The following is a 14,431-nucleotide window of genomic DNA, read 5'->3' as shown; positions in this document are numbered from 1 at the left end:
TGTGGTTCTCATCTGTGTAATCATGTGCGGGGCCTCGAAACATCGAACCCCTCGTAAAGGGTGAGGTGGACTGCGTGTCGGGAATGGAGCACGAGTGGCTGCCGTCTCGAGGGGAACATATGTGATCCAGCTTTCTAGCGGATTTGAGTTATTTTTATATAACTGCTATTATGTACCCAGTCTTTCTAAAAACATTATTTCAGTTTCTGCACTTGACAAACTTGGTTTTTCATTTGTAATAGAGAATAATAGTTGCATTTTCTCATTACACGATATGATTTATGGCAAGGCAGTCTCCATGAACGGAATTTATGTTTTAGATCGGACCACCGAAATATTACACGTAATGAATAAAAAGTTAAAGGTTGGTGACAAAGATCAAACATATCTATGGCATTGCCGTATGGGACACGTTAATGAGAAACGCGTTAAACAGCTCATACAGAATGGAGCTATCTCGGCCTTTGATTTTCAATCATTTGGCACGTGTGAATCATGTCTCATTGGTAAGATGACTCGAATTTCCTTCAAAGGTGTTGGAATGCGCGCTGCTAACCTATTAGGACTCATACATACGGATGTGTGTGGACCGATGTCAATCACCGCACGAGAAGGCTATAGGTACTTCATCACTTTCACGGACGATTTAAGTAGATATGGCTATGTCTACTTAATGAAGCACAAAAGTGAATCCTTTGAGAAATTCAAAGAATACCAGAATCGGGTACAGAACCAACTGGGTAGAAAGATCAAAACACTACGATCAGACCGTGGTGGCGAGTATCTTTCTCACGAGTTTGATCAACACCTTAAGGACTATGGGATTGCCTTACAGTTAACTCCACCTGGAACACCTCAATTGAATGGTGTGTCCGAACGGAGAAATCGAACACTACTTGATATGGTTCGATCCATGATGAGTCACACCGTGTTGCCTGACTCATTGTGGGGTTATGCTCTTCGTCACCATTTGCTCTAATACTTAACCGAAGTCCGTCTAAAGCTGTTGACAAGACTCCATATGAACTATGGAAGGGAACGGTCCCTAACTTGTCCTTTATACGGGTTTGGGGCTGCGAGGCTTATGTCAAGTGGAGACACGAGGATAAGCTCGGCCCGCGATCGGTCAAGACATACTTTAAAGGTTATCCTAAAGGAACCCTTGGTCATTACTTCTTTTGACCTAATTCATTCATTTTTTTCACAAAAATTAGGTTTTGGAGGCATTCTCTCTGAAACCTAGATCTCACATCGAAAACCTCACAAAAACTCTCTCAATATTGCAAGGCAATTAGAGAGTACTTTCTAGCACAAGGGGCATAGTCTCAGACGGTCTTGGGTACAACGATTAGGAGGAAATCTATATTGATTTCTATTCTTAGGCCGTATTCACAAAGGACCCGAGGTTAATTCTTATACCTTTATCGTTTCTCTTGTATTTTTTGTTTATGACAATAATCACATGTTAAAGATACGTTATAGTCCTAAAATTTAAGGGAATTTTACGGATATTTCCCTACAAGTCGATTCCAACAGCATCCAGGTGAATCACATTGGATGGCTGTCAAGAACATTCTTAAGTACCTACGGAGGACTAAAGATTGGGCATTGACTTATGGAGGCGAACAAAAGCTATGCGCAACCGGCTACGCAGATGCCAGCTTCCAAATGGATCGAGATGACTCGAAATCTCAGTCTGGATTCGTTTTTACTCTTAATGGCGCTGCAGTCAGCTGGAAGAGTTCCAAACAAAGTGTTAAAGCAGATTCTACGACTGAGTCTGAGTACTATGCCGCGTCTGAAGCTGCAAAGGAAGCGATATGGATGCGTCAGTTCTTACAAGGACTATCTGTAGTGCCTAGTTCGAATGACCCGATCACCATCTATTGCGATAATAGAGGTGCCATCTTCCAGGCTAAGGAGCCTAAGTCTACCAACAAGTCTAGACATGTACAACGGAAAGCTCATCTAATCCGAGATTACGTGGAGCAAAAGGAGGTAGTGATAGAAAAGATTGCTACAGATGATAATATAGCAGATCCTCTCACTAAACCATTACGACAAGATAAGCATGAAGGGCATGTTAATTCCATGGGAATTAAACGTGTTCCTGAGTTGTAGTACTCTTTTATGGATTCGATTCATTATCTTTTGTACTCTATACGACATCATCGTTTTGATATTTATATATTTTGTTTTTCATGTGGATTTGTACGACAATTTTTGAACACCACAAAGTGAACTGAACAAACATTATATTTTGGTCCTTAATTGCCCACGTGAGCTGATAACTCTGGCAATTATTTTGTGACGTTGGTTGATGGTGGGTTCAACGAGCCATAAGTCAAACGGTTGACTGACCAATCACAGAGGCGAGTTATACGAATATCTCGTAGGACACAATTGTGACAACGACGTGGAGTCCTAAATGTTTTATAACATTCGGTGCCAGGTCGTGGATAGGACCTCCATGGTGATCCTAAGAGTCGATTGTTTTGACTATCGACTGTCTCTTGAGACTAAGGCAGATTTTGGGTGACTTTGGTTTCTTTCTCACGGTCATTCGTAACAGGGGGCGAAGTAGATTTTTTCTGGGTCATTTCATGCTGGGCTTAGATCGGAAGGAGTCGAGTTGAAGGAAATATTCAGCCTTTATCAGGTACTCGATATTTCTCAGGGCCACTCGAGGAGCTGTAACTGAAATGCATGGCCATGCTCGAATACGGATTCGTTTTATCAGTTAAGCTACTCTCTAGTCGGGGAAACCACTCTTGACACAGATCGATTGTAAAATACGACCTTTGCGGATCCGGATCTGCAAATTGTTTTACATTGAGTGGGAGAAATTTTAAATGGATATGAGAATCGGTTATCGCACATACACTTGTACGGACAAGTGGGAGTTTGTTGGAGCCGGTGTCCTCCAGTTAGTGTGGATAACGTTATTGCACGTACACTTGTACGGACAAGTTGGAGCTTGTTGGGGCTGGTGTCCTCTACAGTTAGTGCAATGACATATAAATCTCTAAAAGAATCAAAGGGTATACTTTTGTATTATTATCAGTTGGTCCACGTTTATCAATAACGGTTGGCTTGCTAGATAAGTTTGACGTTATTGTCATACAGATGGCGGTGATCAACTGGTCCCTAAAAGTCAAACCTATAGGATACGTTTGAGAGATGTGACGGTATGAAAATACAGTCATGTTGATGCCTAATATGACTACGCAGTTAGTCGGAGTTATTGACTAATAATTAGTCAAACGCGATGTTGAGATAATTATTTAATACGGATTAAATAATAATGGCTAAGCGAATTAAGCGGTTAATTCGTAAATTGAATATAAACGATTTTATTTAATTAATGTATATTGAATTAATTATACAATATTGTCATTGTCGGACAAGTATTAATATATCGACTGAGTCATGTTACTGGTTGATATTTTAATAACCGATAACCGATGACGATTTATAATAAAATCCCGTCATTTACATTTAGCGAAATCGAGTCGGACCACGAGTTAAAATAAGGAGAAAGTGGAAAGCCCACTCTCTCCCATATACTCGGTTTGGCCGAATGAACAAAAGGAGAGGACTCTCTCCTTTTGACCTAATTCATTCATTTTTGCACAAAAATTAGGTTTTGGAGGCATTCTCTCTGAAACCTAGATCTCACATCGAAAACCTCACAAAAACTCTCTCAATATTGCAAGGCAATTAGAGAGTACTTTCTAGCACAAGGGGCATAGTCTCAGACGGTCTTGGGTGCAATGATTAGGAGGAAATCTATATTGATTTCTGTTCTTAGGCCGTATTCACAAAGGACCCGAGGTTAATTCTTATACCTTTATCGTTTCTCTTGTATTTTTCGTTTATGACAATAATCACATGTCAAAGATACGTTATAGTCCTAAAATTTAAGGGAATTTTACGGATATTTCCCTACAGTAGCAACCCCAGTTGGCATACGACTCACGATCTTGGCAGATAAACCCCTCTCAAAACGGAGAGCTAAACACCTCGGTCCTAGCTGCATGTCATCAACATAACGAGATAGCTCCATAAAGTGATGATAGTAGTCAGTGACTGTCATCTCCTCAGTCATGGTGAAGGAATCAAACTCGGATCTCATCTTGTGTCGGATATGCTCCGGCACAAACTGCTCTCTCATAGCGCTCTTCAACCCGGACCAAGGAATAACTCCCAGACCCTCAGCCTGGTAATAGGCTCTAGCATCCTCCTTGACATTTTGCCACCAAACTGCAGCTTCACCTCTCAGGTAGTACACTACCTGCTCAACGATCATGTCTTCGGGGCACTTAACCATTTCCATGAGAGCTTCAATCTCACGGTGCCACTTCTCGAGTAGCTTTGGTTCACCTACCCCTTCATATGTGGGAGGGTTTAAACGAGCAATGATGATGCTGAGCTGAGTAGCATCCATCGACTTCTCATTGCCCTTTCTGTGACACCCTCATTTTTAGCGTTAAATAAACACGTAAATTCTACAAAAAAAACTGACAGGATATGTTTGTAATTGGTTCAACTAGATAAAACCTGTAATTTTAAAAACTTTTCTAAACCATTCACAAACATTTCCAAATGAAGAGTGCCAAAACCTGCAAATACTAACAAACTAATTTACATAACATAGCTAAAGTCGCGAGAATATAGTGATACAAACCAAAGTAAAAGAGGGAGACATATGTCCCTCCAAAATATAAACACAGCCATATGTTTAAAGGTTTACTACAAAATATAACCAAACTAGGTCCAAGGTTCTTTTGCTCACTAGCTCGTCCGTGTACCCCATCTAATCATCATCAACCTGTCAATCGCATTTTATACAAACACGAAAGCCAAAATTCAGTGGGGAGTAACTTCGAGTCCTCCCAGCCACGAAATGTCATATTTAATGTAACATGTAAACAACATGATAAATAATTTAATTTTCGAGTACTCTAACATATGAACACTAAACTGACCAATTAAAACTATCATGTGAAACATATAACAAACAGTAATCCAAACTTTATCAATTGTAACCGGCTTGCATCTCACCTATTACAATTCATAAAATCACCATACAAGAAAGGACAATATATCAAAGACAGGCATAAGTTCTTAGCACTGTCAATAGTCACTCTGTAACTCGAGTCTATACCACGAGGTAGGGAAGGTAATCGAACCGGTATCTTGGCTCAGAGGTTCTATCAAAACATAGACAAGACACAACACAACCCTAGTCCTAAATCTGCGCAGACCTAGACATGCGGATACACACCACCGCACCCAAGACCCACAGTTTTATAAAACCATGTGAGTACCCTAAGGAGTCCACCAAAGGGTTGGCTAGTACTTAAGCTGACCACTTACTCTCAAAATAAGTAACGAGGCCATGCCCCAACTTGGATATAAACCCACCAAGTCAGGAACACAAAGGCTATTAAGCAGTGAACATATACTCGTCAAAGACTATAAAGGCCTATTTGTGACAAACACAACAACCTGCAAGAAGTATTCAATACAAATTCCATTTCAAGCAATATTATCAATATTAAAGGTTTCAGGGAATCTAGGGCCGTTTCTACAATATAAGAAACCATTCAAATCAACCAACAACATATGTGAAATAAAAACATAATAAATGGCCTAAAACAAGAATAAGGCCAATTATCCAATTCACACTATAATTCATCCAACCGAATTTTTACCCGCAACCCCAGCCCTGCGACAGGTACGGGTTCAATCGCGGCTGACCAATCACACAATTGGCTGACATCGATTCAGTCAAAGGGACTAAGGGCTCAGTTTTCGGCATAATCATCCAAACATTGCAATTATCGCTATAAAATTCATTTCTAGCATATTCATTACAATTTCATATCATAGCCTATCCTAACATGTGCAAACTACCAATATAAGCATAATTTTACCATCAACATTATATTTACTACTAACATTATTCATTTCATATGTTTACCCATATGTTACTTATACTAAATATAACATTAATAAACCCGAAACGACGAACAACGCATGAAAAATCGCGAAAACAAGCAACGGGCCGACCCGGGCCAACCCAGGGCTGCCGTGGGCCTGCATGGGCCTGCCGGGCCTGCTGGGCCAACTGGGCCGCCACCCCTAATCCCCCGTTTCTCCGTTTTTGTTCATTTTAACACCGTTTTAAGCATCAATTAATCATTCCCACTTCATTTCCATACTAATATGTGAACTTATACTTATAAAAGACATGAATTTAACCCATATTTTCATGTGAAACAAACCACTTAAATAACATTCACAAAATCATACAAAAAGCAAAGAATGTGACATTTATTCGTCGAGTAACTCGAAATATGTTACCTTTAGCTAAGAATGAGCAATTAGCACCTTGAACACCAAACCCTAATATACATGCTAACCACTATCTTCAACTATGTACGAGTCTCCAAACTCGTCTTCTAAATCTTCACCTAAATAAACAATAAAAACACAATTATAAGCACTATAATCAAAACCATAAAAAAAATGGTGGATAAAATAAATTTAGGGAAATTGAATTTAAAACATACTAGGATATTGGAAATGAAGAGAGGATTCCAAATATGTAATCCTTATGAAATTTGGAGTAGAAATGAGTGAATTATGATGAAAATCACCTTAGAAAGCTTAGGTTTTAGTATAAAAATGGTGTTTTTAGTTAGAAGGCTTTAGAATGTTCAAGGAGAGTGAAGTAGGAAAAGAAAAAAAAAACAAAGGGAAGGAGGGAGTAGTGGTGCCGCCCAAAAGGAGAGAGGAGACGGGATTTTTGGCGGAATTTTATTGGTCGGTTTTGGCTCGTTTCAACGATAATTAGAACCGTTTGTCAAACGCAAATTCCGACAATGCCAAAGTCTTAAACACGAGATTACAAGAAGATTGAGTACTCATATGACCCATTTCCAAAATCGTTTGCCCAATTTTCACAAGAATCGCCATTTTCCCCGATATGCCCTTATTTCGATATAAAAGGTTTTTACATGGTTTAAACTATTTTTAAACATTTCGAAACTATCAAAATAAATACTTTACTTCAAAATATAATAGAATTATATTTCATTGAATTATTATTACTTCAAATACATTAATATTAAATTCAACTTGATTAATAAATTACTTCCGTAATATAATAACGGTCCAAAATTACGGGGTGTTACACTTTCCCACATTTTATAGAGCTTCAAGGAGAGCCTCTTGTTTCTCAATCATGCGAGAAACCTCATCAAGAGTCATCTCAGAAGCTTGGATCTGTGCGGGGATTCTTTTGGGCGGCATTTTGAGCTGATAAGAGATAAAGAAACGTAAGCACAAAAGCCTACGGCTCGAAATGTAACAATCTTCCGCCAAAGGAACACTCGGCCGAGTATACTACAATACTCGGTCGAGTATCCTAGATACTCGGTCGAGTATTCGACTCCAGTAGCTAACGTCAAAAACCCAGAAACAACACTCGGTCGAGTAAAAAAAATACGCGGTCGAGTATACCTATTTACTCGGTCGAGTTAGAACATACATTAGCCATTGCTACTCACTGCCAAATAACACTCGGTCGAGTTCTTGGTTACTCGGTCGAGTACCTGCCCTGCTCGGCCGAGCCATACTGTAGACGGGTTTAAACAGTAAAAGTCCCCTATCATGCTTTCTATTTCCCCCAACAAACATGTATCAACAGAAACTGAATGCCACGTTATAAACATATAATCATACAAATCATGCGCAAGCTCAATCCGATACACCAAAAGTTCACAAACCCGTCCCCTCAACTATTTCTCAAATAACCAAACTAGAAATTCCACATTTATATTTTTAGACCATCAATTATCATCAACAGGAACCTTCACAAACATGCACATACAAGACACAACTCTCATCACACTTCCCCATGTGACCGGCTCGAGTTAATGAGGGCCAAATTGCGACTCCGGGACGTCTCCCGAGTCTTTGCGGTAGCTCCAAACAACTCTCCTCGGGTTCATTTTATTTAGACTCCCTAAGTTCATTAGATTCATTTGTTTAGGTGCCGGAATCTTCGGCTCTGATACCACTTTGTAACACCCCCTCATACCAAGGTGCCTTACCAGGACCACCCTACCATGAAAGTGTGTTACCATCCCGGTTACCCGAGGTTAGTACATATCAAAAGCTTCTGAACTGAGCACATTTATTAAATGCCATAAGGGTTAAAGTTTACATCAAACCAAAATCCAAAAACTAAATCAACAATACAACTCCAATGTCTGACAACTAATAAAATAAAAACTAAGACTCGGACGGTGATGCTATGACTGGTGATGACAACGCTCCCATGACTGCCCCAAGCTCACTACTAGCAATACCTGTCAAGCCTGCTCACCATCCTCGAATGGATCACCGCAGATTCCACAAACAACAACGGGGTCAGTATTACTCAAACAATATAAGACAAACAGACGAGATAACCAGCTGATCATCCTCCAACCCCAGTTTCCTGATCTCACACAGTAACCGACTACACACCAAAGTATGTAGCCCTGCCAGATTACCCATCGCAACAGGTAATCCTCGCCGCCAGTGGGTGACCGCAGCCTCTCCCACCTAGTCCAGCTCATCAACGAGCGACTAACAATCCCTGTCCCTTAATGTGCACATCCCCTCCCGTGGCGGGTTCCACGGAGGGCGAACTAGGGTGTGAAGCCACACCCGCAAGTGACTCGACCACAATCACAATCACACAACATCACAGCCGTCACACATCTCCACACCAACACCGTCACCACAACACCCATACTCCGATGATCATCAGATAACAATATTTATAAAACAAACATGTCTTAACAATAAACAGTAAACTGAGTAGGGAAACCCTACCTTAGCAATCAACAGTAGCACGAAACTCGGACAATCAGAAAGGCTCCTCTACGAAGTCTTCTCCTATACAATAATCACATAACACAATTACACATTGCACAATCCCCCATATTCCCAATTCCATATATGTATACAGTAACCCCAAAGTACACAAACAACATAGAAATAGAACTTACCAAAAGTAGAATGAGGAATTATACACAAGAACCACGAAGATTGCACACACCACGATGCTAGGGAATGATTAGGAAGTGATTAGGGAGTGATTAGGGTAAACGTAAAATGATGAAGTTTGAAAATAAGGTTTTAGAAACTGACGCGGGATATAAAATAACCCTAAACATTCCCTAATCAAACCGTCAAAATACGCTTCGCCAGACCGGATACTCGGTCGAGTAAAGTGTATACTCGGCCGAGTATTCTCTACTCGGTCGAGTATTCACTATACTCGGCCGAGTATTCCTCGGCAGAACCAACACAGACTATAACAACAACACTACTCGGCCGAGTAGGCTCTACTCGGTCGAGTAGTCACCAAAGAAAATCCGTAGTATTACATACACCGACCTTGCTTCCTCTAGATTTCTCTAGCCTATAGTCCTTTGTTCATTATCTAGATAATTCTTAGACCATATTTCATTTACAATGTATGAGATATCCTAATCTAGATTTCTCTAGATTATTTCTAACATAAGGCATGGTGCCTTACATGTAAAATTTATAAAATAGTCTAACATTTTACTCGAATGAGTTGTAAATATATTTGCGGTCACTTTAGCCTTATAAAAAAAATTGTGGATTGAATTAGAATAAAGATCAAAGCAATAGATCAACCATTTATATAAAACAGTTTTACATAGGTATATTGTAAAACTAAGTGATTATTCTCACTCCTTGTACTTCATTTTTAAAAACCTTAATAATGGTTTTCTACTACTATTTATTTTCTTCTATGATAAAATCACAATATTTTTGTCACTATAATCCTTATAATTTCAAAATTACCATTTAAATCTCTCACTTCTACCCGCATTTTCTTCGAATTACTGCACTCACTCCATTTCATATTTTTTTTTTTTTGGCAGCAATACATAAAGGTAAACAACTTACGATCCTCTCATGGCCTTTTGAGCAAGGTCATGATCGATCTTATTGAAACACCTAAGAATAAAAGAAAAATTCAAACAATGAAACGACGGAAATAAAACACCCATATCATCCAGTAACCCTCGCATAAAATGATGGATCATTTCCCCCCAGATATTTGAAGCAATAACTTCAGACAATCCGAGGACACATCAAGATGTCGAATCCCTTGGGCAGATGCCCAAATCAGCACATCTCTGAGGCCAATTGCTTCAGCTTGCATCGCCGATTGAGCTTTGACCTTGTTACCTCTACTACAGATTGTAGAGCCATCAGCAGCATACGCAACCCATCCAATTGCAGCTTCCTTAACCGACTTCCACCCAGCGTCGACCCTGACCTTGACAGGAGTACACGAGTGAGTTGCCCCAACCACATACGGTGGATTACCATCCCGTAATTCATTAGGCACACAGAGCATGCCCCCTCCTCCCTCCTTACTCTCAACCCGTGATTTCTCACCCTCCTCCCTAGCCTTCACCAAAGTATCCACCATGGTTCCCCAAATGCCATAAAACATCTGTAGGTGAAAAGACTCCCCCCCTGAAGATCACCCTATTTCGGACCACCCATAAGCACCACAAAATACCCACAAATTTCATCAATTTAATCTCAGCTCCCTCCAACTTACAAATATACGAAACCCAATTGATAATCCAAGTCGCCACATCCATAGAGGGATCACAATTCACCCGAATACCCAAATCCAGGCATGCCCAAACACGTTTTGCGACACTACAGTCTCGAAAAAGGTTCGCTCGTGTTTCCATAAACTCCTGTTCATCCATACAAACCCTACAGGACGAGTCAACATGAATACCCTGTTTATCAAGACTTGACCCCGTGGGGAGAGAATCAGAAATGAGCCGCCATAGAAACATCTTCCACTTCTGTGGAACATGTAGCTTCCACAGAAACTTCCTACAAAACCTTATACTCTTCTCGCTCATCCGTGTCTTATCTTTCACGCTTGCATGCTTCAACATAAAATGATTAAAAGCAACCCCATAACCACTTTTCACCGAATATTCACCGTTAGTCGTATGCTTCCAATAAATACGATCTTGAACCTGGGAAGCATAGACTGGGATTGCTAGAACATGATCCACGACCCCCTCATCAAAAATATACCTGACTCGTTGCTCATCCCACCCGCCACTCGCCCTGTAAAGGTCCCCAATTCTCAAGTCTTTGAGGCCAACATTTTCAATGCGTAAAGCCTCAACACTCGGTTCTGGCATGTCACCATTAACCCAACAAGTTGACCAAACATTTAGTCTTGAATTTATCCCTGGTTTCCAAGCAACATTGCGCTTGATCAACTCCATACCAACACGGATACTTCTCATACCCCATGACACATTTCCCGACCTTTTATAATCCAACTCGGCATTCATCCCTTTCTTTCCAAATAATCTTGCTCGAAACACTTTACAAAACAGAGAATCCTGACCCGACACAATTCTCCAAGCGTGTTTAGCTAGCAAGGCTTGGTTCAAACATTCAATATTCCGCAACCCAAGCCCTCCAGCACTTTTAGGCAGACTCATGAAATTCCTATTACACCAGTGAGTACCCTTACCCGATTTACATCCCGCCCACCAAAAATGTGACAACAGAGGGTTAATCTTATTAGTCACACTTACCGGAATCTTGAAGACCGATAGAAAGTAATTTGAAAGATTTGATAGAACCGATGAAATAAGGGTAAGTCTACCAGCTGATGATAGAAAAATTCCATTCCACGAGGAAATCCTCTTCACTCACTCCATTTCACTATATTTCTAAAATTATGTGAAATTTTCTTTTTGTATTAAATGACTTAAACACATAGAGTTTTACATCATAAGTTTACCTGTAAATAAAGTAGACATATATACAATAGTAAAAAAAAATATTTGAGAGAAAATAATACACAAAATGGAACAGAAAATCCGCTACTTACGTAGCCACATTTATGTCATTTTATCCCATCTATGTCCTTACTGATCCTTCTCTTATGCAGCCCCACATAGTTATTGATAGGCTGCTTCAGTATATGCCCCATATGAATTAATTTTACATTAATTATATTTCAAAGTGGGGTATTATAAGAAGAAGGAAAAGAAGGCATCTTTTTGGGTTGTTTTATTGTTGGTGTGAAATATTTGCTGAAATTAATTAACATGGGAAGATCACCCTGCTGTGACAAGTTGGGTCTGAAGAAAGGACCTTGGACTCCTGAAGAAGATCAAAAACTTCTTGCTTTCATTGAAGAACATGGTCATGGCAATTGGAGAGCCTTGCCCTCTAAAGCCGGTATGTTAATTATTATTAATTTACATTTTGTAATCAAGTTCGATTGCGTTGTTTCTAAGTTGGTGTGAGGGTCGTACTGAAATTCAGTGTCGTCCGACAAACAGCATCGTCGTGTCTTATTCTTGTATTTATGAGTTGAGTTGTTTGATTAATTAGGCCTCCAGAGATGTGGCAAGAGTTGTAGACTTCGATGGACTAATTACCTACGTCCTGATATTAAGCGTGGAAGATTCAGCTTGCAAGAAGAACAAACCATAATTCAACTTCATGCCCTCTTAGGCAACAGGTATATACATACATACATACATACACTATAGGCCAACATTAATACATTTAGAAAATTAGTTGATAATAATGTAGCAATTTGATTCGCGAAAACAATGCCAATTATCTTTATCATTACATATATAAATCATTTTAAACCAATAAATTAAAGAATATTGTTGTCATACCAAGTCTCATACATATGTTGTTAGGTGGTCAGCCATAGCAACACACTTGCCAAAGAGAACCGACAACGAGATAAAGAACTATTGGAACACCCATCTGAAGAAGAGGCTAACCAAGATGGGTATAGATCCGGTAACACACAAGCCAAAAAATGACGCTCTCGTCCCCGCGTCCGACGGTGGGCCACAACAGTCCAAAAATGTGGCTACTCTTAGCCACATAGCTCAATGGGAAAGCGCTCGCCTCGAGGCTGAGGCCCGTCTTGTTCGACAATCCAAACTCCGGTCCAACGCTTCATCCTTTTTATCATCAGCGGCCCAATCAATTGACCTACAAGCACAAATTCTAGACCCATTATTGTCCACATCCTCAACGGTGGCTCATCATATGATCCCTAGTACTAGTACTCAACAAAGGTGGCAAACTTCATGGCCAAGTAATCACACTCCAAATGAAGCGATTGGGATCGGGATTGGAGTTGGTAGTATCGGAATGGATTCACCCACGTCCACTCTTAGCTTCATGGGAAATGGGGGAGTTATTGAGTTCATGAGCAACAGCAATAACGACAATAATAATAATCATAATAATAATAATAATAATAATAATAATAATAATGATTACGACCGCATTCAAGGAATGGTTAAGGAAGAAGACGAACAAGAATGGAATCCCTTGTCATTTAATGATAAAGGAAGGCCGGGTGGAAAGAATGAAAATGAACGAGAAAATCGAGGTTTTATAGAAGGGTTTACAGAACTTTTGCTGAGTACAACAACAACAACAACAACGACTACTACTACTACAACGCCTGGCATTGAAACTAGAATTTCAGGTTCGAGTGTTAGACATTTGGAAGAAGATGAAGGTGCATATAATAATAGTGGTAGTAGTGGAACAACAACTACTACTACTAGTGTTAGTGCAAGTGATGACTACTATGAAGATAACAAGAATTATTGGAATAGTATACTCAACTTAGTCAATTCATCTCCTCCTCATTCTCCCATGTTCTAAATGTTCTAATCATCCATCATATCTTTTTGATAGAGAAATAAACGTCAATTATTTATTATTTGAAATCAATATAATTTATTTCTCTTTCATTCTTTTAATCAAATGTTTAGAATATCTAGCTACCTACTCTTTTCTTTAGACTCATATACTCACTAAGAGTGATTACTAATCACTTTCTTTTATTCTATTATCAATTAGGGTGTAACACTCACGTGAACAAATATTTTGTCAACTTTGGAAAATAATACAAGTTAATTAATTTTTGTTAACCTTCAACCCAGTAATTGCATATGCTATACTATTATCAATGACTCATGTTTTGGTTAGATCTAAGTGGGTGTAATAGTAAATTTAGTTTCTTGTTGTAGTTAATTCTTTGTTTTTTAATAACCAACGATCAAAACGGCTATTGATTGGTCATTTAAGAACAGGTGAAAAAAAAAAAATACTATTGTAAAACCTAAGTTTAAAGCGTATGTTGGTTAAAAATATTGGCAGAAAGAGCGGATTATGAATTATTCCTTTTATTCCAATCAACTTCTTACATTAATTAAGAAATATAGTAAATATAAATTATTGACTAGAACAAATTAAAGGGAATAAGTAACGTAAATTCTCTTGTGCGACC

General features: G+C 39.3%; 1 protein-coding gene across 1 annotated transcript; it reads left to right on the top strand.

The window, feature by feature from the left end:
* The first annotated feature begins 12,083 nt into the window (after positions 1 to 12,083).
* LOC141610983 (transcription factor MYB106-like) lies at positions 12,084 to 14,072 on the top strand. Its single transcript, XM_074429336.1, has 3 exons — positions 12,084 to 12,336; positions 12,493 to 12,622; positions 12,813 to 14,072. The coding sequence occupies exons 1-3, from the start codon at positions 12,204 to 12,206 to the stop codon at positions 13,801 to 13,803; spliced, it is 1,254 nt and encodes a 417-aa protein (XP_074285437.1). The 5' UTR covers positions 12,084 to 12,203; the 3' UTR covers positions 13,804 to 14,072.
* The last annotated feature ends 359 nt before the right edge of the window (positions 14,073 to 14,431 follow it).

Source organism: Silene latifolia, chromosome 1, assembly GCF_048544455.1.
Source record: "Silene latifolia isolate original U9 population chromosome 1, ASM4854445v1, whole genome shotgun sequence".
Lineage (NCBI taxonomy): Eukaryota > Viridiplantae > Streptophyta > Magnoliopsida > Caryophyllales > Caryophyllaceae > Silene > Silene latifolia.
This window is presented reverse-complemented; position numbering and strand designations above follow the sequence as displayed.